Genomic DNA, 25052 nt, shown 5'->3' with positions numbered 1-25052 from the left:
TGATTTATATTTTGTTTCGCATAATCTTTGTTTCTTATGTCATGTTTTCAATATTACTTAAGTCTGTAAATATTTTATATACGTTGTTGTTAGTGTGCACGGATAGCAGTTTGTTAACTGAAGAGGCAACACTGCTTCATTAAAACTTGTATGAATAAATAAATATTACTATTACTTTTTTTACCAGGGAAGCCTCGTCAGCATCAATGCTGTTCTTCCTGAGGTCCACGCAATCATTATTACCCACATCAATTGCCAGGTATCCCATCAGCCCTCAAATCGACAGAAATAAAGAACACAATGCACTTCACAAAAGCGACTTCCCAATATAATCGAAGTCTATTTCAAAGTGTTTTCTTCGTTTGTACAATTTGCAAATGTCTGCTACATAGAATTAATGAGACATAGACACAAAAAACATTCCAAACAAAACATCTTACATTAACAAATATATTCAATAATAGGTAAAATATCAGTACAATAGAGTTTTGATATACATGTCAACATTTGTTTTAAAGATCTGTTTCATCAAAATATAGAACTTTTATCCAATAAACTATATCACATTCTGAAATTAAAACACAAGAGCACCGTACATACAATTTAACATCGAACATACCTTACGAAGGAAATCAATAAATAAATCTTCTTTATCAATACAGATACTACAATATTTACAGAAATGTATAATTTCAAAAAAGATTAAACGTGAATTCACTGGAAGCTTACGATGACGGTAAGTTTGTAGGATATCATACAATTCCGATAAGTTCCCAGAGTATATCGTGAGTCTTGTTAATAATGTAAAAAGTGGAGGCCTATTTTGTTTGTGGACTCTTTTGTAGCGATTCTTGGTCCTCATGGATTTAAAATGAATGAATACTCGGACTCTCAGCTTAAAGAAACCGGAATCATCGTTTCTCTTGTTTGTTTTTGTTTTTTCTGGTAGTGTCTTTTAATTTTTGAATGCCTTTATAAACTGTGCAAATATCGATATATTTCGTTTCAAAGATTCCCAATAGAGTTTCGAATATGTATAATACTTTCGAACTCGTTAAGGAATAGTTAAGACATAGTTAGTTACAGGCCCAAATACCATGGAATAGTGTTAGATAGATGGTGGGTTGTATATTTGCAAGAATATTCAAAGAAAATATCCCGAAATTAAGTTCACCTGCGTATATATATATATATATATATATACGTAATACTCACCATAAAATTTTATTTACATCGTTATAGATCATATGACTGTAAATTCATATTTACATAAAATGTAAAATCACAGTAAAACGCCATTTCAATAGGTAATGTTCGATAAATCAGAAACGTGTATCACTAAAAATGTATTAAATTTCACACATATTTATCATTAAAACATTTCAAATCCGAAAAAATGTAAAACTCGAGGTAGTATATACAATTTGAGACAACAATCGATACAGGATACGAATATTTAAGAGGCAACACAGATCATTCACAAAACTTAGCCTCATCGTAAACAATTATCATGATTTCTATTTTGGGAGGTGTCTATAATCCATGAGATTATATGTTTTATATTCTCTAGTGGATACGTCGTCGAACTATGTATAACATGGTTTGCAGTCTGAGTCCTTTGACAAGGCATTTCTCTTCATTTGCCACTCTCCACCCCTGGCGTTATAATGGGTAACTTGCGTGATGGAACCGTGGGCTATAGAAATATCCAATGTTGTTTTTGTTCTTCTTACATTTTTTTCCTTCTTCTTCTTCTTTTTTTACTTCTTTTTTTCTTCTTCTTCTTCTCTTTCTTATCATCATCATTGTGATGTTTCCACGCGTCATTGTAGTATATTATCTTGAAAATCGACTTTCGAAAGATTCTACATCAATGGCATGGTGGACAACTACCCCAAGAAGACTAATTACTATGGCACGCTACCAGGAAAAGTACACGGGCTTCACAGCAACCGTAACGCCCATGCATTCACAGAATAAATCCTGCCAGGTATCCACTTACTATTCCTGGGTCGAGAGCAAATGTAGATTCGTGTCGGGCCAAAGGACGGCAGTGCTTCGGCGTGGATTTGAACCCCATACCTTGTGCTGTACAGTCAGGAGACGTATCCACTAGACTTCAACACCTCTATGCAATAGAAATATTACTTCGGAAAACTATCATTAAATTCATGTGAGTCCTAGGTATCTGAGGACACAATAGATTAGTTTTTAAAGGGTTTGATGCATTTCTTTCACATATTATTTGTGCATATGTAGGTAAACGGGATTCATACTGTCTTTGGTACATTATAATATAATTATAATAATTTTGTTTTTCATTGGAAACCTCGTCGCATCAATGCTGCTCTCCCTGAGGGCCCTGCAATTACTATCACACAACAGTTTCCATGTACCCATTTGCATCTGGGGTTAAGTGGCACATGTGGATTACGGCAATGCCGCGCTAGGATTCGAACCCTCAACCCTCGGACTGAGGGTCAAGTGAATGAACTTCTTTACCATGGCACCTCCACATTACAGTCGTTAATACCAAACCAACATAATAAATCAAGCACATAAACCATCTACATTCCCTGAGGAGTACTCCTACCTTGTAATCACTGCGGGGACGTAGGAATTAAAATCGGATAGGCATCTGGTGTCCCACAGGGTCCCTCTATTTCCCATAGGTACATAGCGGCAAATTCTGACCGATGTCTTGTCATCCGACTTAAGTTAAGAGCTTTAAAATAAAGGTTTTAATGCAACTAATTTATGTCTAGCTGTCGGCTGGTCTGTTAATTTGCATTTTCATCCTAAAATGTTGTGAGTTAATAATCGCTTTGGCGCCCGAATCAAGCTTAAGCGAATAAATATTCTCCAAGGCAATCCAATGTTTGTCAATTAAAAGATTGGCCAACGGAAAGTGTTCTTTTGGACCCGTATTCTACTGACAATTTGAACCCGAGTTTGGCCTTCAGCATTTGTCCAAAATCGTGATTAACTACGGACGCTAGTGTGATGTCGAAGTTTTGTTATACTTTTGTTATTCTTAGACCAATGCGTCGGCTTTAACGGAATTACTCGATTCGGACTTATGTCGACATTATTATGGTATAATACTGTAATTCTCAAATTAATCGTTTTAATGTTCAGACAGTGCTACAATTTTAGTGCGCGGCCATGAAGCTTCCCTACATTATTTTATCTGCGAAAGCTTTAATACTAAACACTATATGAAGCGATACCTGAATTTAGATTTCACCATAAACACCATGTCCTATGAAATATTAACATGTTTCAAACTGTGTCCTATTTGTACACCCATGGTTTTAACGAAGCGTACAAAAACAAAACACATTTAGTCGTATCCGTACACAGTGGCTGACATACCGTGGAGTACCAGCGTCATCGATGAACACACTCTGACATCTGATATCAATTAGGGACGCCCAAAATGCCATTATTCCCGCAATGACTTGAATTAATTTTTGTCTGATGCTCATTATTTGATCTTTCATTTACAGGCTATGGCCCCTTCCGTGCCATTGTGTTGACATATACGCTTTGCTTAAACTAACGTCGATGTTTTTTCTTCGAGCAAAGATACAGGTTCAGTTTGGAATATGTATCCTGCAAATATTGTTGTACGTACAATTTGTTAATTAAGCGAAGTGAAATAGAGTTTAATGAATTGAAATCTCACTCGTATAATTCATTCGTGAAACTTGTCCTCAAACTTGGTGACGAGTTGAGAAACCTAAAGTTACTTCAATTGAATGACTTGTGACATGGCTTGTGGCACATGGCAGGAGTTTGTTGCTAATCTATCAACATCAATCGGAAGGATTCTTGTGGAATGGGTTGATTCATGGTCTGAGCGTGTGCCATACTGATACCGGTTTCCTTGGAGTCTGGACCATCTCAGTCCATTGGTCCTGGCCGAGTCCTCCGGAATGAGGTCCAACCACTGTTTCTCCTATCTTCTCACATTGACCCAGAAGATCATAGTCCATCACGATCAGCTGAAATGCAATTAATAAATAAAAGTTTTTGTCTTCTTTCAAATAAAGTATGTATTCTTTTTGTTTATGGAGTATACTTATCATGAGTACAAATAGATACTGCTCCTATTCTTCCTCTTACTGCCTGTAATTATTTCCCTTTTATTACTTTTCTTTTACTATTCTATCACTACGGCTACGATCACTACTACTTTTACTATTACTAGGCCTACTTACACTACCTCCACTACTAACAACAACTCGAACCTTAGTAGAGTCATCGCCTTTTCTATGTAGAAATGGAAAATATTTTCAATGGTACACTTCATTCACAATATTTGAGATTCGCATACAACAAGGGAACTCCCAACTTTTAGATTTCGAAGTTCACTAATCCCCCTCCCAATCCTCCCCCTACCGAAACCGGCATTTGTCTGGATACCGCACTGGTGATAATTTATTTTAATGCTTAATGAGATATTCAGCCTTGATAGACAAAAAATCCAAAAGAAAGTAGAAGAATCAGAGAAGCAGTTGGCGATAGTTCAAACAAAATCTGACAAAAATAAGAAATGTATGACTTCTGGAAAGATTTGGTCACTATACATATGGAAGTTTTAATTGGCTGAATCGGTCATGTCACTGTTATGTAGGTCCGTAAATTTTTCGCATCTGTTTTTTTTTTTCAAGGTCCTTATTCAGAGGACCTACGGAAATTTATTATCCATAATATATGTGAGTAGTGCCCAAATGAAGAAGGCATTAGGAGGATAAACAAATATTACTAATATTTGTGTACACTAAAAAAAGGAGAGATCTCTGTCACAACGTCATTATCCACTGAAAGCATTGCCAATTTCAGATTCACATAGGTGCTGAACGTATCCCATAGTTAAAACATCATAACCGTCTTATTGTTTGTCCGACTTATTAAAAACTATCTCCGTTCTGTTTCTCTTATTTTTTCTGCTTTCATACAAATGAGCTTAATAAATGGTTGGATTGCCCTTCTAGACTCGTTTAGATATTAAATGGAAGACCGCGGTGGTCTTTTTATGAGGTAAATGTATAGGCTTCATATTTTTGTATCCATATTGCTTCGATTTTCCCATTTTCCCTCGCTGGAACATTGCCAGCACAAACCACTGACCTCTACCTCCTGGACGGATCATCGCCCATTCCCGTTCACTACACCTTACGTACTAAAAGGCTGTATTGTCTGAGCGTTCATGAATATTCATGTTTTTGCTTACCTCGGCAAAATGTTTGCTTTTATTAAATGGACAAATTACGGTGGGGGTTGGATGAAATGGACATAATGGACCAAGCAGAAGTGATCTATGATAATTCATGCTTCTTATCCTTCGTGTGCTTGACCTATAATCTTAAAATCGCTTGGCAAACTGAGTCCAAAGTTCGACTTGTTTCACATGTGTATTATAGGCAATAACGAGCTTGCCACCTATTTTGATCAAATTACGGTGGGTGAACTTTCAAAAGTCGATGGGACATGAGGGTTCCAATGAAAGAGCTTGTGATAACGTAAGTTTGGGTGGATGTGCTTTTCGTTTAAACAAAAAATGAATCGTTAACGATTTGTTTTGTACAATTCCATAGGCTAACGTGTATGGCTGCTGACTCTGACGATAGGGGGCGTTGTGAAATGAGACTAAACGGAGCTTTATGTGTACATATAGCTCCGTTGTACATGAAAAACTATAGGCCAATTACTCTCTTAAATGTAGATTATAAAATATTGTCGAAAGTATTAGCTACAAGGGTAAAGGAGGTATTGGAGGATATTATTCATTACGATCAGGTGGGCTATGTTAAAGATCGGAATATTGGGGAAGCGGTTCGGTTAATTGATGATACATTCTTTCAGTCCTTGTATCAGCCTGTAGGCTTTTTAATTGCCGTAGATTTTGAAAAGGCTTTCGATTGCATTTCCCATAAACTTTTATTTAAAGCTTTGGAACAGTTTGGGTTTGGTAAAGTTTTGTGTTCTTGGGTTAAAACCCTCCACACATAATGTTAGCAGTTGCGTGATGAACGGGGGACACTCAACAGGATATTTTGGAATTAATAGAGGGGTAAGACAAGGCGACCCCCTTTCTCCATATTTATTTGTAATAGTTATCGAATTACTAGCTCGTTATATTAGGAAAGATGAGAGCATTAAAGGGGTAGGATTCGGGAATAAAGAAATAAAGCAAGTTTTGTATGCAGATGATATTACATTGTTTTTAAAAAATATGGATTCAATTAATAAAGTGAAGAAAGTTTTCAAAAACTTTGAAAAAATAAGTGGATTGAAGATAAATATGGATAAGACAAATTTTATGTGGTTAGGAGAGGAAAGTGATAGGCCGGGTTTACCTTTTTTTGGACATAGGGTACAACATATAAAGATCCTAGGGGTATATTTCGCACGTCATTCCAAAATAAAAGATGATTTGAACTATAAGGAAATTTTGAGCAAAATCAAAAGACTAATCGGTTGGTGGAAGCAACGAGATTTAACGATGTTTGGCAAAATTAAATTGTTGAAGATATATGTATTTTCAAAACTAAATTATGTTTCGTCTATTATGACAGTCCCACAAAACATGTTTGAAGAAATCGAAAAGATTTCTTTTAATTTTATTTGGGGAGGGAGAGACAGAATAAAACGGAAAATATTATATCAAGATTACTGCGCTGGGGGACTCATATTTCTTTGTAATTATGATATAAATAAAATGGACTTGAAGGGTATACCATCTTTTTATAAAGACATGTTGAAGGCATGGCAAGAATTAGATAAATGCAGACACTTTGGAGAAAATAAGAATAATCCGATTATATTTAGCAATAAGTGTATATGTCTCAGCAATAAAACATTTTTTGATGTCGAACTATTTCAGAAAGGTATACTTCAAGCATCAGATATAATTGTCAGAGGTCATTTAAAACCGATCTTACATTTTTTAAATTTGGGTTTTGCAACTAAAAGCTTGCTTAGAATTCAAAAGATCTTTTCAGCAATCAGAAACGAATGGATACAAAGTGATTTTATGGAAGTAGACACTGAACATTTTGAAATAGAATTGATGATATTTGGACGTTTACAGAAACTATGTGATATAAAATCTAGGCGGTTATATGATTACTTCATTGAAGACCTTCAAAATGAGTATACATTACATGTTACAGATGGCAACTGTCAATTTGATCTTGGAATGACGGAGTTGAAAGAAACATTCACAAGGATGAAAGGTGCAATGCTTTGTAATAAACATAGAGAGTTTCAATACAAACAATTACAAGGGGCTGTATATACGAAAAGAGAGCTCTTTAAATTTGGTCAGACCATTTTTGTTCCTTTTGTAAACTAGAAGTAGAGACATACCAACATTTATTTTTAGATTGTCTTAAAGTTAAAAGATTATGGCAGGAGGTAATTCAAAAGTTACATTTAATCGAAATTGACATTGATGATTGGAAACCAATATTCATGGGAATATCCGGCAATACTACTAGAATATTTGTAATAAATTGTATCATAATTTTAGTAAAGTATATCATTTTTATTTCTAGAAAAGAAGGAACTTTGCCATCTGTACAGAAAACAGTACATATGCTTAAAAATTACAGAGACGAGGAATACAAAATAGCCTTCAAAAAGGGGAAACTGGGGATGCACTTACAGAAATGGGAACAAATCGATGCATTTTTACCTTAATGGATGTGGGTATTATGTGGGTATTATTATTATTAGTAGTATTATTAATTCTCTCTCGTGTACAGGTGGACAAACCGGAACAGGTTGCATGCAGCGTGTGTTTCGGCGTGAAGGGGGTGTGAGATGGGTGGGCTAGGGGGGGGGTGGAGATTTTGTGTGGTGTTAGTTGAGGGAACAGGTTGCATGCAGTGTGTGTTTGTGTTTGTATGGTTGTTTATGTGTGTGAAAGGGGGTGTGGTGTGGGTGGGCTAGAGGGGGGTGTGAGAGTGTTGGGATAGGATGGTAATATGTAACTTTAAACCTTCCTCTACTGTTATTTTGATTATACACTGTTTCATGCAAGACTTTCTTTCTTTTTTTTCTCCTTTTTTTCCCTCTATGTTCATTGATTAATGTAACTTATTAAATGTCTTGTATCAAAGATCTTGTTTTATATTGCTTATCTTGATAATTTCTTGCTATGTAAATTTCTTGCTATGTGAATTTATGAGGAAGGAAATAAAATATCATTTAAAACAAAAAAAAATCTACACTTTAAACCTTCCTCTACTGTTATTTTGATTATACACTGTTACATGCAAGAATTTGTTTTTCCTTTTTTTTCTATGTTCATTGATTGATGTAACTCATGAAGTGTCTTGTATCAAAGATCTTGTTTTATATTGCTTAATTTGATAATTTCTTGTTATGTGAATTTCTTGTTATGTGAAATTATGAGGAAGGAAATAAAATATATCATTTAAAAAAAAGAAAAATATGTGTTATAGCACAAAGCTCAGTGAATACGCGTAGAACCTTTTTGCCCTTCTTCCCATTAATTTTGCACGATATAAATCTTGGGGACGTTTCACAAAGATCCTAAGTCGAACTTAACTCTAAGTTGGACTTCAAAATTTATGAAGAGCCATTTGTAGCCTTAAAATAAAATATTTCCAAATGCAAAAATTGAAGTATTTAAGACTTTTCATAACTTCCACATAAAGAACATGAAATCTCCTTGATAATACAAAATATGAATGATTTGAATCAACATTTTATGCCTTTTAAAATATCTTTTACAAAACATTTTAATGATGCTAACGGCTTTCAATAATTGTTAAGTCCAACTTAGAGATAAGTTCAACTTAGGATCTTTGTGAAACACCCCCTGAACGAAACTCGTACGGGAATACAGCCTTACCTCTAAGCTACATGCGTTGAGTGCAGCAGCAGGTACGTTGAATATTATAGCCTCGTTCCATGTCGGATTGCAGTTGCATTTCCTGACGCTGGTTTTCTTTTTCTTCACCCTTCTGCCTCCCTGAAGCAAGGACACCTTCACGAATGGATCTATAAATAAGATGAAAATAGAAAAATACGATTTGAATTAATGAATAGATAAATACATGAATTAATAAATAGACAAATATATTTTTTAAAAAAAATAATAATGATATTTATAAAAAAAAAATGAACTACTAAGCGGTGACAAAACAATTAAATAATTAGACTGAAAAAAGTGTTTCGTTTGACCGTGTTTCAACTAAACGTTAAGGCAGCCGGCATCGTTAGGAAATTATGTAATATCATATTCGAAAAGCACTTCCCAGATAGTCAAACTCAATGCGAATTTACAAATTGTTCTCATGCATGAGTTTTAATGATGTAATGCTTTATTATATTAAGAACAAGTTTTCCTCTTATCATTATTATGATTTGCATATTTTAAGATGGAATGGGCTCCGTATCATCCGAATTTCCAATTATTTGACGCTCCCTACTAAAACGCTCGCCGCACATAACACAGCTGTTTGTATAGTTTCACGACTGATTTAAATAAATTAACCATATACGAGATTTCATACTACATTCTGAAAACAATATCAAAACGATAAATATACTAAAACAGCGCCATTTACCAGCACTATACACGTTCTCTTCACTTATAATTAATTTTATATTTTGCAAGGGATGAAGTAAAGAGTAAACGAATCACAGGTTGAATAGGCTAGTTGATACGTCTTCATATTCATTATCCCTGTTTCAATTTTTTTTATGAAAACAGGGACATTCGGGATAGCATGTATTCGGAATAATGAAAATTTGAGAAAAATCCCAACATGTAACCGCATTACGAGTTCATTCTACATCCTTTTTCATGCGAAAAAGACTTCTACATTGTTTTTACACAATGTGATACAATGTTAACATATGTAGAGACAGATATAAAGGGGCAGATATTCCAAAGAGGTTGACATTTATAATACAATTTTCATTTACCTTTGCCTAATTTACATTCACACTGTTTCATTTAATAGACATTTAAAAAATATGTTTAACTATTTTGAAAAATACAAACAATTTTGAATCAATTGAAAACGGGGAAACTAATTTATTAAACTTTAGGGGAAAAATGGGTTAAGGAAGCCTTAATCATGAATTACCCGAGCTTCCATTGATGTCCATTGTTTTAAGATTCCTAGCTTTAAGCACCACAACCGTCAGTCTCTCAGCTGTAGGCAGATAGCTGACTGAAAACAAAATGTCACCGAGTTCCTCCTTTCTCTGAAAACAAGCCAATAATATCTTGATTTGTTATTGTAATATGATTTATTTATTTATTTTATTTTTTATTTTTATTTTTTTTTACGAAAAAACTTTCATTACAATTAAATTACGATTTTTGAAATATGAGATATATTTCAATAATAATGTTGTGGCGGATAAGAAAATGATTGGAAAAATATAAAATAAAAACATCTTACGTCGAGCATTTGAGATAATAAGCAAGGTAGTCTGGGGAACAGTTAATAGGAGGTATTCTGGATACTTGGACTTGTTATAAATAATTAATAATAATAATAATGTCATAAAGAAATCAAGATTTATATCTTCTTTCATTTATTGCTCCTATAATGCATCTTGAACCAGAGGTGTAGGTTCGGAAGACGGGGGCATCGTTTATCTATTATTATATTAAGAAGAAAATAATGGAAAAGAAATGAAAAATAAGAGGAAAATAAGAAGAGGAAAAGGACAAATGAATATAGTATTGATAATAATATCAATTATTAATTAAATAATTATTGCAAGTAATGAAAAAAGGGTACACAGGTTAAATCTTAAGACTGGTTTTCAATTAGTCTGCAGTGACTGATGGAAGAACATGATGAAAGAACAAATCAATAAAATCAAGTAGAGAAGAATTTATTTAAAAAAGTAAGAAAAGGGATATTCCCTTGAGAAATTATTATCAAACCATCTGCCTTGTTTTTGAAGAAATGATTACCTCTTATGTTACACTAACCTGTTATAAAATACTAAAGAAGACAAGAACCTAAATCCATTTCACCCCTCCTCCCTCCCCCCCCCCCCTAAGTAAAGTAATGTAATATTGTGTTATAGTTATTCTATAGTTGTTGGACATTGTATTTTAATTGTATCATGTACTGTATTCATAGCTCTCTTGTAAAGCAGTCTTTTTGTACTGAGGAGACTGCCCTGGTAAAAACACAAATTAATTATTAGTATATTACAATGTATCGTATATGTTGTACCCCTTTTCATGTCTTTCTTGGAAAAAAGCATATAGTCTGGCGTGTTTATATAAAGACTTCCTTCGTGCGACATTCGTATGAATTGAAGGTATCTATCCATGTAAACAGGTCTGATATTAAAGTGAATAGATGAATGTGTGAACGAGCCCTGGTGAACACCTCGAGGGCTGGACGGCAGATGTTACTTGAATTTCTGATCAGTATTGTATCGATTTCTATAGTGCTGCCCTAGAGAATGTATCATGGCACACTGAACTATAATAAGACTTCTTACAATTTGATCGGAATGTACGATTTATTTGGGAGGATTGATGGCGGGATCGCACGGGGGAAGCAGTCAATATGAAATGGATATCGATAGATGAATATTGTTTCCTGCTTCAGCGGGTATCTTGCCAGTTGCACTCATCTGGAACCAGTTTTTAACATATGAACAGAAAGCGCAAAGGAAAATGTTTTAAATTTGACAGCTGAGACGGTGTAGTTCCTCTCCCAGCAATTTTCTTAATCCAATATTTGGATCTTAAATACACAAAAAAATTAAAGTGTTATTTTTGTTTCAGATATCGTCTGCTTTTCAACTATCTTGCAACCAGTTTGTAACATATGAACAGAAAACGCAAAGGAAAATGTTTTATATTTGAGAGCTGAGACCCAGTAGTTCCTCTCCCAGCAGTTTTTCTCAATCCAATATTTGGATCTTGAATACACAAAATTGCTAAAGTGTCATTTTGTTCAGACATTGTCGGCTTTTCAGAAAGAAAACATAAGACTTCCTGGCCTGAATGTAAAATGTTTAAGCAGAAAGAACAACCGAACGATCGTAACAATTGCTATTGTTTTATTATCCCATTCATAGCCAAGTTTGGATTTTTGTTTGTCTCAAGTTTCTTTTCGTCAGTTCATTTCTTGGCTTGATTTCCCTTCATTATTTTGTAGAGGTGCTGTGGTCGAGTGGATACGTCGCCGGACTGTCGATCACAAGGTCCGCGGTTCGAGTCCCACCGCCGCACTAATGTCCTTTGGCAAGACATTGATCTACATTTGCCACACTCCACCCAGGTGAAGTAACTGGGTACCTGGTAGAAATTTATTCCTTGAAATGCTAGAGCGCCGTATGGCAGCCGTGCTAAAGCCAGGGCAATAATTGGGAGAGCCAGGAGGGTCAAATCTGACTGACATGAGCGCTATACAAGAACCCACTATTATTATTATTATTTTATTTCCCCTACCGCTAGATTAAACAAAATGTTATTGAATGTGGGGTTTTATGTTGTGCCGCTTGTGTACTTACATTATTAATATATGTGGGGTAAGTGAGCGCGCGTGTGTGTGTGTGTTGAGGGGTGTATCCAAGATTGGTTATTAATGATGGAAATCCTCCACTTTGTGACTTAGTACATCAGATTCGGTATTAAATTCCCTAAAATATAAAAACGAATTTTTAAGAAAACACGTGCATATTTGTATATTAAGTAATGTCGTTCAGTGTCTAGAATTGAGAGGTCGATTAAATAAATGTTAACGATTCACTTGAAAAGCGGGCATTCCCCATGGTCAATAGATTTGGGGATATTAGGGGGGTCATTTGTCCACGTGCCGTCTACGAAATTGTCTACTGATTGAAGAATGGCTGCTAATTGGTGTAGCCTTTTCACAGAAACATCAGTTTGCAATCACGTGATCTTACCGACTGTGGTGACCTGAGTTCGCTCCACACATCTAGCTCACGTGACACATCTACGTCATTGATCCGGACCAATACCTCACCGATTGCATCATGGCGGGAAAACTTATCAAAGTCAAAGACTGAAAATCGGACGGTCTTTTCTTGCAGCTCTTCATATGTTGTAGGGAACTTAAAGATTTCATTCCACACCGGGTTTAGAGTCCGCCTCTGTAATAAGAGAGAGAGAGAGATAGAAAACAAAATAACAGAGAGCGAGAGAAAGAGATGCGATGAAACCAAATTAAATCATTTGTATCAATGCAATCTTTATTTGAGGAGTATACTCGTTTTATGGCAATTCAGGGATCAACCCATAAATGGCGTGTCGTACGATGTTTATAAAAAAAAACTTTTAATAATAATTTTATAGATATTACCTTTTTTTTAAATATGCCTTAGTGGTTTTTCGTTTTTTTATAATTTTACTTACACTGTGTGTCAACCTTTTTTTTGTTGTAAACAAGAGTGCGTTGTAGATACATTTAATGCTTTGTATCATCCCATTAGGTTTCCATTAAAGCATTGTTTGGAAGTATATACTTACTTGTACTACAGACTGTTTAATCTTTCTTTCCTCATCAGGTTCAAGGGATATCTTGACGTAGGGGTCACTAGAACCACCAATATCCATCGCGGGTAAGTGATCGGCTAGGATCATTGAGAAGGAAAAAATGAAGAAATTAATATTTAAAATTTGTAAATTTTAACCGTATTTCGTTTACAGTGGTTGGCATCTATGCAAAATGACCAAGAGTGGCTTTGATTTTTTTTTTGCACCGTGAATATTCAATATTATAACTATTGTTCTTATAATCATTATTGTTATTAAATTCATTATTATTATTATCAGATTAATCCAGATTATTATCATCGCCCTTATCCTCTCATTATCATTTTCATCTTCATCCTAATTATCATCAAAATCATCTCCACCCTCATTACCACCATTATAATCACCTATTGTCATTTATTTCATCGTCGATTGTACAAGAATAGTTTTCGATATCACAATTGAAATAAGATATGAGAAGCAACTGACAATAGAACAGCTTTACACAGACTAAACTACTGCGTTTTACGTATGATTTGCATCTAATAGGCGATTAGTTTCCACGTGGTATTACCATGGTAACGATCTGAAAATTAGCCTTGCCTGAGTGAAACCGATCCCTAGATGCTATCCCTAGATGCAGTACATTATGCAGAACTCTAATAATTTATCATAAAACCAGGGTAGTTATAATCTATCAAGTCTTTACCAAGAATTTATTATAATTATTTTTTTAACAAAGCGATCATGCACATAATCCAATTTTAGCGACTTCCAAGTTGTAGAAAGACTTATATATGACTTGGGAAACAAGGGCACTTGATAACTAAGGCTTACCTCCCCCTCTCCTCCCTCTCCTCCCTCTCCTCCCCCTCCTCCTTCCCCCTCCTTTATCTCTCTCTCTCTCTCTTCCCCCTTCTCTCCGTTCTTCCCCTTACACACAAATACACACACACGCACACCCCTTGATTATTTTTTTGTTACCACTGTGTCATACGTATGCTAGTAGTACTTTATCCCCCCCCCCCCCCTTTGTATATTTCTCTGTCTCTCTGTCTCCCTCTTCGCCTCTCTTTCTCTCTCTCTCCTTCTCTCTATATCCCTCTGCCCTGAACCATATATATATATATATATATATATATATATATGATCCATATTTGTTTTAATTTCCTCACTAAGTCCGTCTATAGCTTACAGGCGGGACGGACAAATACAGATTACCTAAATGTCAATCCTAAATGAAAATGGGGACGTTCAGCGATCTTACTCTCCTGTTCCGCGTTCACTTGGTTTGTGATGGGTTAAGTAGGGTTCGGATATTAAATCTATCCAGTCCTTCACATCATCCTAAAGGGTTAATACCCGACTGCATTGTTACGTCATGCCTACGCATTTATAAATTAAAGTCATGATGCGAGTAATTTTGATACCTAACTAACTCGTGAGACCATCGTCAACATGTTCATCAGTTGTATTAAGAAAGAGGTCTTTGTATTCTTATCGCAATATTTTGCAGAAATCCCTTTCGGCAAGTTTATCTAAAAATAGATGATTAAGTTTAATGATATTGGTGCGTGTATGGATCGTTGATTTAGAATTATACGTCAGTTTATAATAGACTTGCAGACAGGTGTTCTAAGGCCATGCGGATTCTGGGAGCACGTATGGAAGTAATTTGATACTCACCATGAAATTGCATTTTGATTATACATGAAATATTCCAAAGTTATTACAATCCATCGGATTCATTTGTGCTACAAAACATGATACCAACTTTCTTTTTAAAAACTCCTTTTGCATTCTTCTCCTTCCTTTCATTTCCTTTTTATTATTCATCTGTATAAACTCTTGTCTTTTCTTCTTCTTTTACAGTAAAATAAGAAGAAAAAAGAAGACTAAGCAGATTTAAATATATATATACATTTAGGTTAAAGCCCTTTGCTACCATCTTTATTTCTCTCAGTCTGTTTCCTTTTCTCTCCATCTATTTCTCTTTTCACCCTTTCTCACCTGTCTCTCTCTCTCTCTCTAATTTTCTTTTTGTGTTATCCCATCCCCTACCCACACCCTTCTTCTCCCTCTCTCTCTCTCTCTCTCTCTCTCTCTCTCTCTTTATAATTTAATATTCTTTGTTTAACCCAGTCAGCTGCCATTCAAGAATGTTGTAGTGCACGCCTGCAACTCTCACACCTATTACAGACCCTTGACCGATATTTAGATCAAGTGCATTTTCTTCAATGACCCTTATTACTTTTCTTTTTAATTCCTTCGCCTTCCGTTTGTCATTTTATTACATTTCGATTCCTCCAACCGTGTCCTTGCTATAACTGACTGTCACCTTTTTAATTAATAATAATAATAATAAAAAGAAGAAGAAGAAGAAGAAGAAGAAGATGGAGAAGAAGAAGAATTGTAGAGGTTTATGTGTTCAGATCTGTTTTAAAGAAGTAAAGAAAAGTAAATTGATTACATTATTTTTTACATTTTGTCTGTAATCATACACAGTTCGGAGGGGAATAATAAGTTAATACCGCATGGCTTTTATCTTGTTATGAAAATCGCATTTTGCATGTCTTGTTGTACTTAGGGACCCTAAAACCTATTACTTCGTAGTTATGTTAACTATTATGTCCCGGTAAATGGAAATATTATATCGCCTTATGAAAACTTAAAGCAAGTTGAACAATTAAACGGAAAGATTAAACGTCAGGGCTTGGGATCATTAATACTTTCTGATTAATGGCTTTAATACAAATTGGCTTAGACAAAAGCATTAAGATAGATCTGGATAAATGGATTACAGTGTCTGAGACATATGATATATCACTTAGATAACAGACGACTGACACACGTCCCAAAGTCAAATTCTCGTAATGTAGTCAGACTACTAATTGCAAACATCTTTGTTAAAGAGAAGGTTGAGTTCTGGGAAGAGGTGAAAAATATTTTGTGAGCGTTATCATTCTTATTATGCAAGTGTGGAAGAACATCAGATAAGACATGTTCCCTGAAAAGCATGGCTCTTCAAATGCCTTCATATTCTAAATATGTCATGTAACATCATAAAAATCCGGGTAGTATTTTTACCCCATGTGTTCGTGTAGTCCCATATACATCTTTCTGTGTACAGTGTTTGTAACGTTACCAAGACTTGGCCAATTTTCTTATCATTTTGATGATTCCAGAGCCTTGCAATACACACAAATTCTTATATGCTAGATGATCAACCTTTTCTGGTCGATTCCACACCGTTTCTTTCACAATACAATCACATGACCAGAACTCAACTTCATCTTTAAGTCCTCGGTACGAATTATTGTATTCCAATGGTCAGAATTGCAATATTACCTGGTGTGAGGTAGGACAAGCTATAATATTTGCACAACGTAGCAACGATTTATGAATGCAATTTGCTTTTTGACTTTTGAGATACAATGATAAATATGAAATTAATAGTTCGTTGCTACATAAACTTGAATAAACTCTGACATTGGTTTATGTTTTCTTCTTTTTATGTATTTATGTCTTCTTTCTCGCTACTGCATCACATACTAACGCAGATCATATCAAATCGCACACACACACGCGCGCACGCACCCAAACTATCTCCATCTCATCATCTTACATGTATCTGTGTCTAAACCTCTGTCACTCGTCATTTGTCTGGCGTTATCTCTTTTCCTCTCCTGTCCCTATCTGATGTTCTCTCTTTCTCTACCCCCTCCCCCTCCCCACTCCTCCACTCCACCCCTACACCCCTCTCTTGATATCATCCTCATCTTCCCTATCTACATGTAACCTCTCTCCCATTACCTGTGGCAAATCGTTAGTAACCCTTTTAATGTCGATAATCTGACAAGCCTACTGAATCTTCTTTCAGGGTCAATGCACTCTGCCTAATGGTGTTACCCTCATTTATAGGCCGATAACTTACTTAATTCTAAATCACATTTAAACATAAACCGGAAACTGTTAATAGTTGGTTGTTTGTGAACCTATATGTGTACACGGTGGAAGAACATGCCGTGACTTGGTAATCTCTCTTAGACCGAACTGTTTCTTACATGTTTTTTATTATGTTAAATTCACATTTAGATAACTATAATTCAGAATGTACCGGACCATGGCTGCGAACAAAATCCCGTACAAAACGATTAAGGTTATTTATATGCAGCACAAGAAATTAAACCCCTTGTGCTACATTTTGTTTATCTTGAGGAATACAATAATAATAATAATAATAACATTTATAATGCGCACATATCCGCCCCAAGGGATGCTCAAGGAGCCTTAACAAATTTGAGAAATTATTACGGCGCTCTAGCATTTAAAGGAATTAATTCCTGCCAGGTTTCCATTCATATCACCTGGGTTGAGCTTGGCAAATGTAGATCAATGTCTTGCCAAAGGACATTAGTGCCGAAGATATAAAGATAATTTGTCCGTTTCCAGTGCAAGATTAATGTGTACCGGTGTTAAAAAGGTTTGTCATGGAGACCGGAAATTTGAAAATTCGCTAACCCATTGTGTTACGCAAAGCAATCCTTCGGTCAATGCCTCTCATGTTGTGTAAATTTCCATGTATGGCCAACGAGCGACTTTGTAGAAAGCCAAAGGCGCAACCAAAGTGTTAAAAAATGAGAAATACTATTCATTTGTAGCCTTAGTACTAATGGCTAATAAAGAAATTGTAAATTACGTAGAATAACTAGCCTACTAACATGATAGTTGCAATACTCTGTAATCAACAGCAGTACGATATTATCTTCTAGACTTGTTTTATTTCCCCCTTATTCTAGGTTAATTTGACTGTTATCTATTCCAAAGATGGGTGACTCCAAGTTCAAGGGATGTTAAATAATCAACAACTAGTCGGTAAAGTAAAATTTTGTTTAAATCTTTCTTGAAACGGCTTTGAAATGTCCTTTTCGCCATTCCGCATTTTCTTCAAGCGTTTATAGTGAGCTTTCCTGTAAAAGTTCTGCATTAATTATTTGCTCTTTTTTTTTTGGAAAAAACAGAGGACCTACTACAGGTTGTCCTTGTATGAATGTCATCGACAAAAATTCAGGTTTTAGAGTAACACGATTGCGACGACTTGGACAAATTAGCTGAGGCAATTTCAGTAGCCTTGTCATTCTTATTTGTATATATTTAAACAATAACCTACTACGAAATTCGAACATCTGAACATCTCTATAGGACCGTAATGGAATTGACCTTGAGTTGATTTTCAAAAGCCTTTGCAAAAAGGACTATTGATCTTACCTTCGACCACTTTGATGACAAAGTCGGATGTATTGAAGTCATATTTAAGTTTGACGTGAAGCCGTCCAATCTTCTTGCCTTGTTTGGAACGGATAGTCGAACCGCTGATTCCATACTGGTCCGACTGATTCATCACCAGTCGGTCATCTCTCCTTGGATACAATTCCGGTTTGACGGTGCCGAATTCAGATTCGAATGAACCGCTAAATGAGCCATTGTGGCTGGAGTCACTCGTACTGAGACTGTTCAGCTCCGGATCGGACCGGTTTGGAGATTCGATCTTCTGTGGAGGTGACTGGATACGGTTAGCGATGGGCTGAACGGCTATCCTTTCTTTAGGAATGAAGAAATTCTGGAAGAGATGACATAATGATTTACAAGAGAGGTTATCAAACGAAAAAAGAAAATCGACATTATTTCAATTTTCCAAACAAACACAAACCAAAAATAATGATACAAATGGTTGTAATATTTTAAATATTAAAAGTGTTCACGTGACTTGTTCCTTTTTGTTTATGCAAATTAATGAGCACTATGGAGAACCATTAACATTGTGCAGAATGCGCTGTGAATGTTTTATTTTATCCCGTTTTTCATAATTGATTGATCAAAAAACAATAATCGAACACGATCGAATAAGCTATAGAAATTGCACGTATGTGTGCATTCACGATTTGCAATCTTTTCATCAAAAGGACTCGGAAATGGATATTAAAATACAGTGCGTCCCAGAAAAAACGAACCCGAGAATTATCGATGTTTTATCATAACTTGATAAATGACATATATTTGGAAAGTTTAGATCCTCTTCTGTCATTTGATGCAACTCATATAATACATATTTCACGCATGAGCGATTGAAATGAATTTGAAGAGAGGAAACCAAAAAGTCATTTGGCGGACGGTATCTGAATTTCAAGAATAAAATCACATTTCTAGAAAGTTGAATATCTGCCCTTTCATATGACACCTCAATCAGGAAAAATGAGCAAGGAATGACAAAGTTCTGTTTGTTTAAAGTAGTGATTGCATTTCTATAATTTTATCAAACGCCTTCGTTTTCACTGGGTGCCTGACGTAGCAACAAACAGAGTTGAAAAAAGACTTAATTCCATTTCGTTGACAATCAGCCGTAGACGAAAGACTTAATGCATGGCTGACTGTCAACGAAACGGAGTTAAGTATCGTTTTTCCTGGGACGCACTGTATAACAATCCGAAGATGTATGGCTCACTCCAAACAACACCAAGCTCCATGAATAAGCGTGAGCGAAAATCATGTCAGAAGTGTATGTTTAAAATTATAATCTATAGGATCTGGTAATGACTCTCAAAGAAATGAAAAACAAAGACAAAGCAAGACGTTTGTGCTTGTTTTTGGCGTACGAGAACAGACACGTAGATGTTGCTAGGAAACCACCCTACCTCTGGCAAGGTCGCAGAAAAACAAGGTCACGTAATCAGACACTAGACGATCATTGGCCGGGAGGGAAAAGGAAAATCTCTTTTTCTTGTTCTTCTCAAACAAAACGATAATTGTCTTTCTTAAGAAATGCCCTATTTTTCTTATTTGCAAAAATGTATCGTTTTAATTAGCACAATCCAACCACAAAAGAAGGATGTTATTATGTAAGTGTTACTAAAATTAATAAAGGTTAGTTCATTACCATTGTGATCATACAGATCTGGAATGGAAATCCATTTGGGGGATTTATATTAAGGAATACCTTAATGGGGGTTGAATCCATGCTCACAATAATGAACTCAACTATCAATAAAATATTGGACCACTGCTTAAGAGTGTATTCCATTATAATGTGGAGTGAATTCAATACCAAAAACAGCGATCCTTATACAAAATTACTCCAAAACCACTGGATTTTCACTCATCTGTAGAGTAAAGCCTAGCGTACACTATATGATCTAACTGCGATGAGGCTTTGGAAGTCATGTATTAATTGGATAAATATAAAACTCTTTGTGGGAGGGAAAGCCCGAATCGTAGTGTTGTCGGGTTTTGTTTTCGCGATCTCCTACGATTTGAAAAAACTAAGACCAAATAACAAAATTGAAGTGTTCTTCTTTCTGCCTGCATCCCTTTTGGCCGCCAGCTCCTTTTTTCCTACTATTATCTATTCAGAGAAAAGCCAGACAAAATGAAAAAAGGCCTGTGATAGACATTTTGTTTAAATAGCTTCTTAAGTGAAACAAATCATATGTGTTGTCATACATTGCATCCGTATACTTGCATAGCACAATATCTGTGAATAAATAGGCTTGGCCAGCTTTAATAAACATGGCAGCCATCTTGGAAAAAATAGCAAAACAAATGGAAAAAAAATAGCAAAAAAGTAAATAGTAATGCACTGCTTCCCCGTTTTTTTGTACAGTCCAAACGAAACACGTTATTTCTGTAATTTGGCCTTATGTTCACCAAAATTTCAGTTTAATAGTGGTATTGCTATCTTTTTACAGAACCCCAATCAGGAAGGACTTATCACTATGAATATGACGGACAAAGAAAGAGGACTAAATATACAGTTCCTCATTCTACCCTCAAAAATTGCTGTGGTAGACAAAGTATTCACTGCTATTGTGTAAAAATGTGTAGAACAGGTGAATATGCAGGTGCGCCTGTTCTACACATTTTTTTTTACATAATAGCAGTGAAGGGATGTTCCTTTGTTGAGGGTAGAATGAGAAACTGTATATTTTGTCCTCTTTCTTTGTCCGTCATATTCATAGTGTATGGTGTATATTGGGCTTAAGAAGAGATAATACCTTGGGCGGTTCAGCAATGTTAATAGTTCCGGCTGCTTCTTGCTGCTCTCTAAGAGTCTTCTCCTTACATCGTGCGCATGCGCGTGAGTAGGTGTAGACAGCGTAGAGGGAGATGAGGAAGAGGGCTCCACCTATACCGCATGCGATACCGAGTATGATGGTCGTAGACAACATTTTTCTCTCGGGGTCGATCTATTGAGAAACATTTGATGAAAGAAGAAAAGTAAATGTAAATTGAATTGTTATAAATTAATAAAATGGGACGGCAACAAGGTTAAGTCTACAGCAAAATTAAGCCTTGTTAAGAAATGGTGCGGTTAGCCACCACCAAGAAAAACAAACACAGAAGGTTGTTTTATATTTGTATTGTGTTTACAATAAATAAATGACAATTGCGCAGAACAAATGTCCGGCGCGTATTCACTGACGCTTGTATTTTACTGCACTGAAATATGAGAGGTATTACACTTTACGTCATCACAAAAAAGCCGGCGCGAGTTTGCCTCGTCATACATAAACAAACATCGATGGTGTCCATCATAAGAACAAAAATACTAAACAAAAAATGTGCTCACTCGCCTTGCTGCTAAATAGGCGTACGGACACATTATCGCAAAGGGGTGTAGCGACGCCTTTTAACCCAATGTCAACTCAGTTTCTTAATTTCCCACCCCTCAGCGAAACTAAAGTTGTGCACAGAGACTATTGGGCCATCTCGTAGCCCGATTACGATGATAGGCTATTTGGGCTCCTCGCTACACTAATATGAGCAAATTTGGGCACATCGTCTCCAGAATTGGACGTGAAAGTTGAATTCCCGGAGCCCCTCCCCCCCCCCCCCTGTATACGCCTACGCTGCAAGATTATTCTTTTCTTTTCTTTTAAGAATCTACAGACAGTGCTTGTGAGCACTTTTAAAGACAAGTTAAATGTCAACTGCAATCCAAAGATTAAGTGTTTGTTCACCCAGAGTTTTTTAATAATATTCCTTAAGATCACAAATTTGAAGGATGAATCGGATGATATCTTGTAGGAAATATTGACAAGTAGATAGGATTTATCACTGTAATATCAAAAGCTACTGTAGTAATGAAAGCATTTTATTCGACACTTAACTGGTGATGTAATTCCACAATAAATCAGACGACATATGTTCATGATTTTGTTTAGTCTTGTTGATAACGTTTATGAGACATATTTTGAATGTTCCTTTAGAGATAATATTTCTGAATTATGAGCGTCATAATAAATCTCTTTCAGCACATGACTTATAAACAATTATGCGTGATGTGTTACAGTATGATTATGAATAAGTTAATCCATGCTTATGGTCAATCCACTCTCCAATCGCTCTTTATGTTTCGCTATAACGACAATCTCTTGCCCAACTGCTTTTCTAACATGTTTCGGCGAAATGCTGATATTCACTCTTATCCCACGAGGCAAGCAGCCAATCTTTATCTTCCGTTTTCTGCCTTTCTTTCAACACTTCTCTTTCTTGCCCAATTTTGAACACAACTTTCCCGTCGTGGAAAGATTTCATCACGCCAAACGATTATGTGGTCACTTGGGAAATATATAAAGAAAGAGATATCCGGCTCACTTGTATACGTTCAAGAAGAAGAGACAGTTTCGCATGACAACGTTTTTATCATCTTTCAGAAACGCCTTAACGACAATATCTAATAAATTGAATTTTCGGGCCATCATTTTTCCCCGAAGAGTATAAGAATACGGATGCGAGTCACACACATTAAACGACATCATTTTATATTGAGTACAGAGAACGACACCTAAGTACTTTGACTTGAAAACACATTTAAACAAGTATACTTTCAGTTTGAGCATATTTTACATTATAATATGTAGTGCATCGTTCCAAGCGTTATTTTCTTTTTTTCATGTCAATTTCTTCAAGAATTTTCTTTCAGAAAAGCATCAATCCCCCCCCCCCCCCCGATTTAACTCTCTCTCTCTCTCTCTCTCTCTCTCTCTCTCTCTCCCTCTCTCTGACTCTCATTATACCTTCTATCTTTCACTCTGTATCTGTACTCATCAATTTACTTCCAGGCTGTTTCCGTCTATTTGTCCCTATCGTTTTCTCTTCTGTTTCTGTGTCGTTGACGTCACTCCGTGCTCATACACCACTTTCCCTCCCTTCTCTCCCTCTCTCTCTATCTCTCTCTCTCTCTCTCTCTCTCTCTATCTCTCCCTTTCTCCGTCTCTGTCTCTGTATTCGTCTTTCTCCCTCAAAAATAAGTGTTTACCTTGTAATGTCATTCTAAAGCCCTTTCACAGGACCCCCCCCCCCCCCCGTCTCTGCCTGCCTGTCTGTGGCTCTATCTTCTGTGCCTCTCTCTGTCCATTTTTCCCTCACCCATTAGTATCTACCTTGTAGTGTCATTCTAAATCTCTTTCACACGAACGTCTGCCAATCAAACTGTCCGATTCGAGTCCCTATTTACAAAATTACATTTACGAGCCGTCTTCAGCCAGGTATTACACCTATAGTCCCACGAACTCATATATCCGTTGGTTTCATACCTGGCTTCACGCTGACCCGACACTCGTGCCGAGGATAAATCAGGTTGACTTGAATACTAATTTGCTAATGGCTTCTCTAGGACAAGACTCGACCTACATACTAGACACTTCTTCCGATGTTTATTTCAATGGCAGGCCGATATTTCATTCCTTGGATCTTTTTATTTCATATACATTTCGAGTTCAGAACTAAGCCCATTTATACCTTTATTCTCGAAAATTTGGGTCACTCAAACAGGAAAGTTTAAAATTTCAATTCGCTTAATCTCCTCTACCCCTTTTGTATATTAATTTGTCTCACCTTCTGCGGATGTTTACGAAAACTAGCTTATTCTGTCCACCAATTTCTAATTCTATTTCACTTTATTTCTTAATTTGTTAATGATTTTAATACTTTTAAGGTCAATGATAGCAATTTAAAAAAATTAAAAACCACATGCTGAACATCGATAAACCTATACCATTTGCAGCTGAATAATAAATTATACATATTCCCGTCAGTACAACTTTCTTCAACATGTGTTTGCGCATTTTCTAATCAATATTATGCTATTTCCGAAACTAATAGAATGGTGATAAAGAGATTAGAAGATTGTTATGAACACTATAATGACCATTTAAACCATTTAATGAATAAAATAAACGTACAAAGATAATTTAAGGAATGAAAACGACAATGGCAGATCTACGAGCTTATTGATCCTGTTTATTTTCTCTGTCTGTCCTTCAACCCCCCCCCCCTCCCTTCTTTATATAGGCCTAAATTGCATTAGCTCACAATATATAGTACTTGATTATTCATTATGGTTCTTTCAAATCGTTCGCATACGTACCGTAAATATAATAACCATGTTAACAGTGGCACACTTATGTCTAGTCTTATTTCGCTGAAATCAAATTTATATTCCCATTGAACCCGTAAACTACACCATGCC

General features: G+C 35.8%; 1 protein-coding gene across 1 annotated transcript; it reads right to left on the bottom strand.

Annotated features, from left to right (window-relative positions):
* Positions 1-315: 315 nt before the first annotated feature.
* On the bottom strand, positions 316-21764 carry LOC752447 (synaptotagmin-5). Its single transcript, XM_030987907.1, has 7 exons — positions 21574-21764; positions 18794-19145; positions 13520-13623; positions 12937-13143; positions 10134-10254; positions 8891-9039; positions 316-4007 (listed from the first exon to the last, which is right to left on the bottom strand). Exons 1-7 carry the CDS (start codon positions 21745-21747, stop codon positions 3852-3854), a joined length of 1263 nt encoding a protein of 420 aa, XP_030843767.1. The 5' UTR covers positions 21748-21764; the 3' UTR covers positions 316-3851.
* Positions 21765-25052: the final 3288 nt, after the last annotated feature.

Source organism: Strongylocentrotus purpuratus, unplaced genomic scaffold (genome assembly GCF_000002235.5).
Source record: "Strongylocentrotus purpuratus isolate Spur 01 unplaced genomic scaffold, Spur_5.0 spur5_scaffold_17, whole genome shotgun sequence".
Classification (NCBI taxonomy): domain Eukaryota; kingdom Metazoa; phylum Echinodermata; class Echinoidea; order Camarodonta; family Strongylocentrotidae; genus Strongylocentrotus; species Strongylocentrotus purpuratus.
Note: the sequence above shows the minus strand (reverse complement) of the source record. Positions and strands in the feature narration are given on the sequence as shown.

Bases quoted from the DNA above. Each gene is read 5' to 3' on its own strand.
- LOC752447 (XM_030987907.1), bottom strand. From the start codon at position 21,747: ATGTTGTCTACGACCATCATACTCGGTATCGCATGCGGTATAGGTGGA. The intron at 13,624-18,793 runs GTAAGATCAATA...CAATGATCCTAG, and splicing joins TGTCATCAAAGTGGTCGAAG to CCGATCACTTACCCGCGATG. The intron at 4,008-8,890 runs GTAAGGCTGTAT...ATTGCATTTCAG, and splicing joins TCAACGCATGTAGCTTAGAG to CTGATCGTGATGGACTATGA.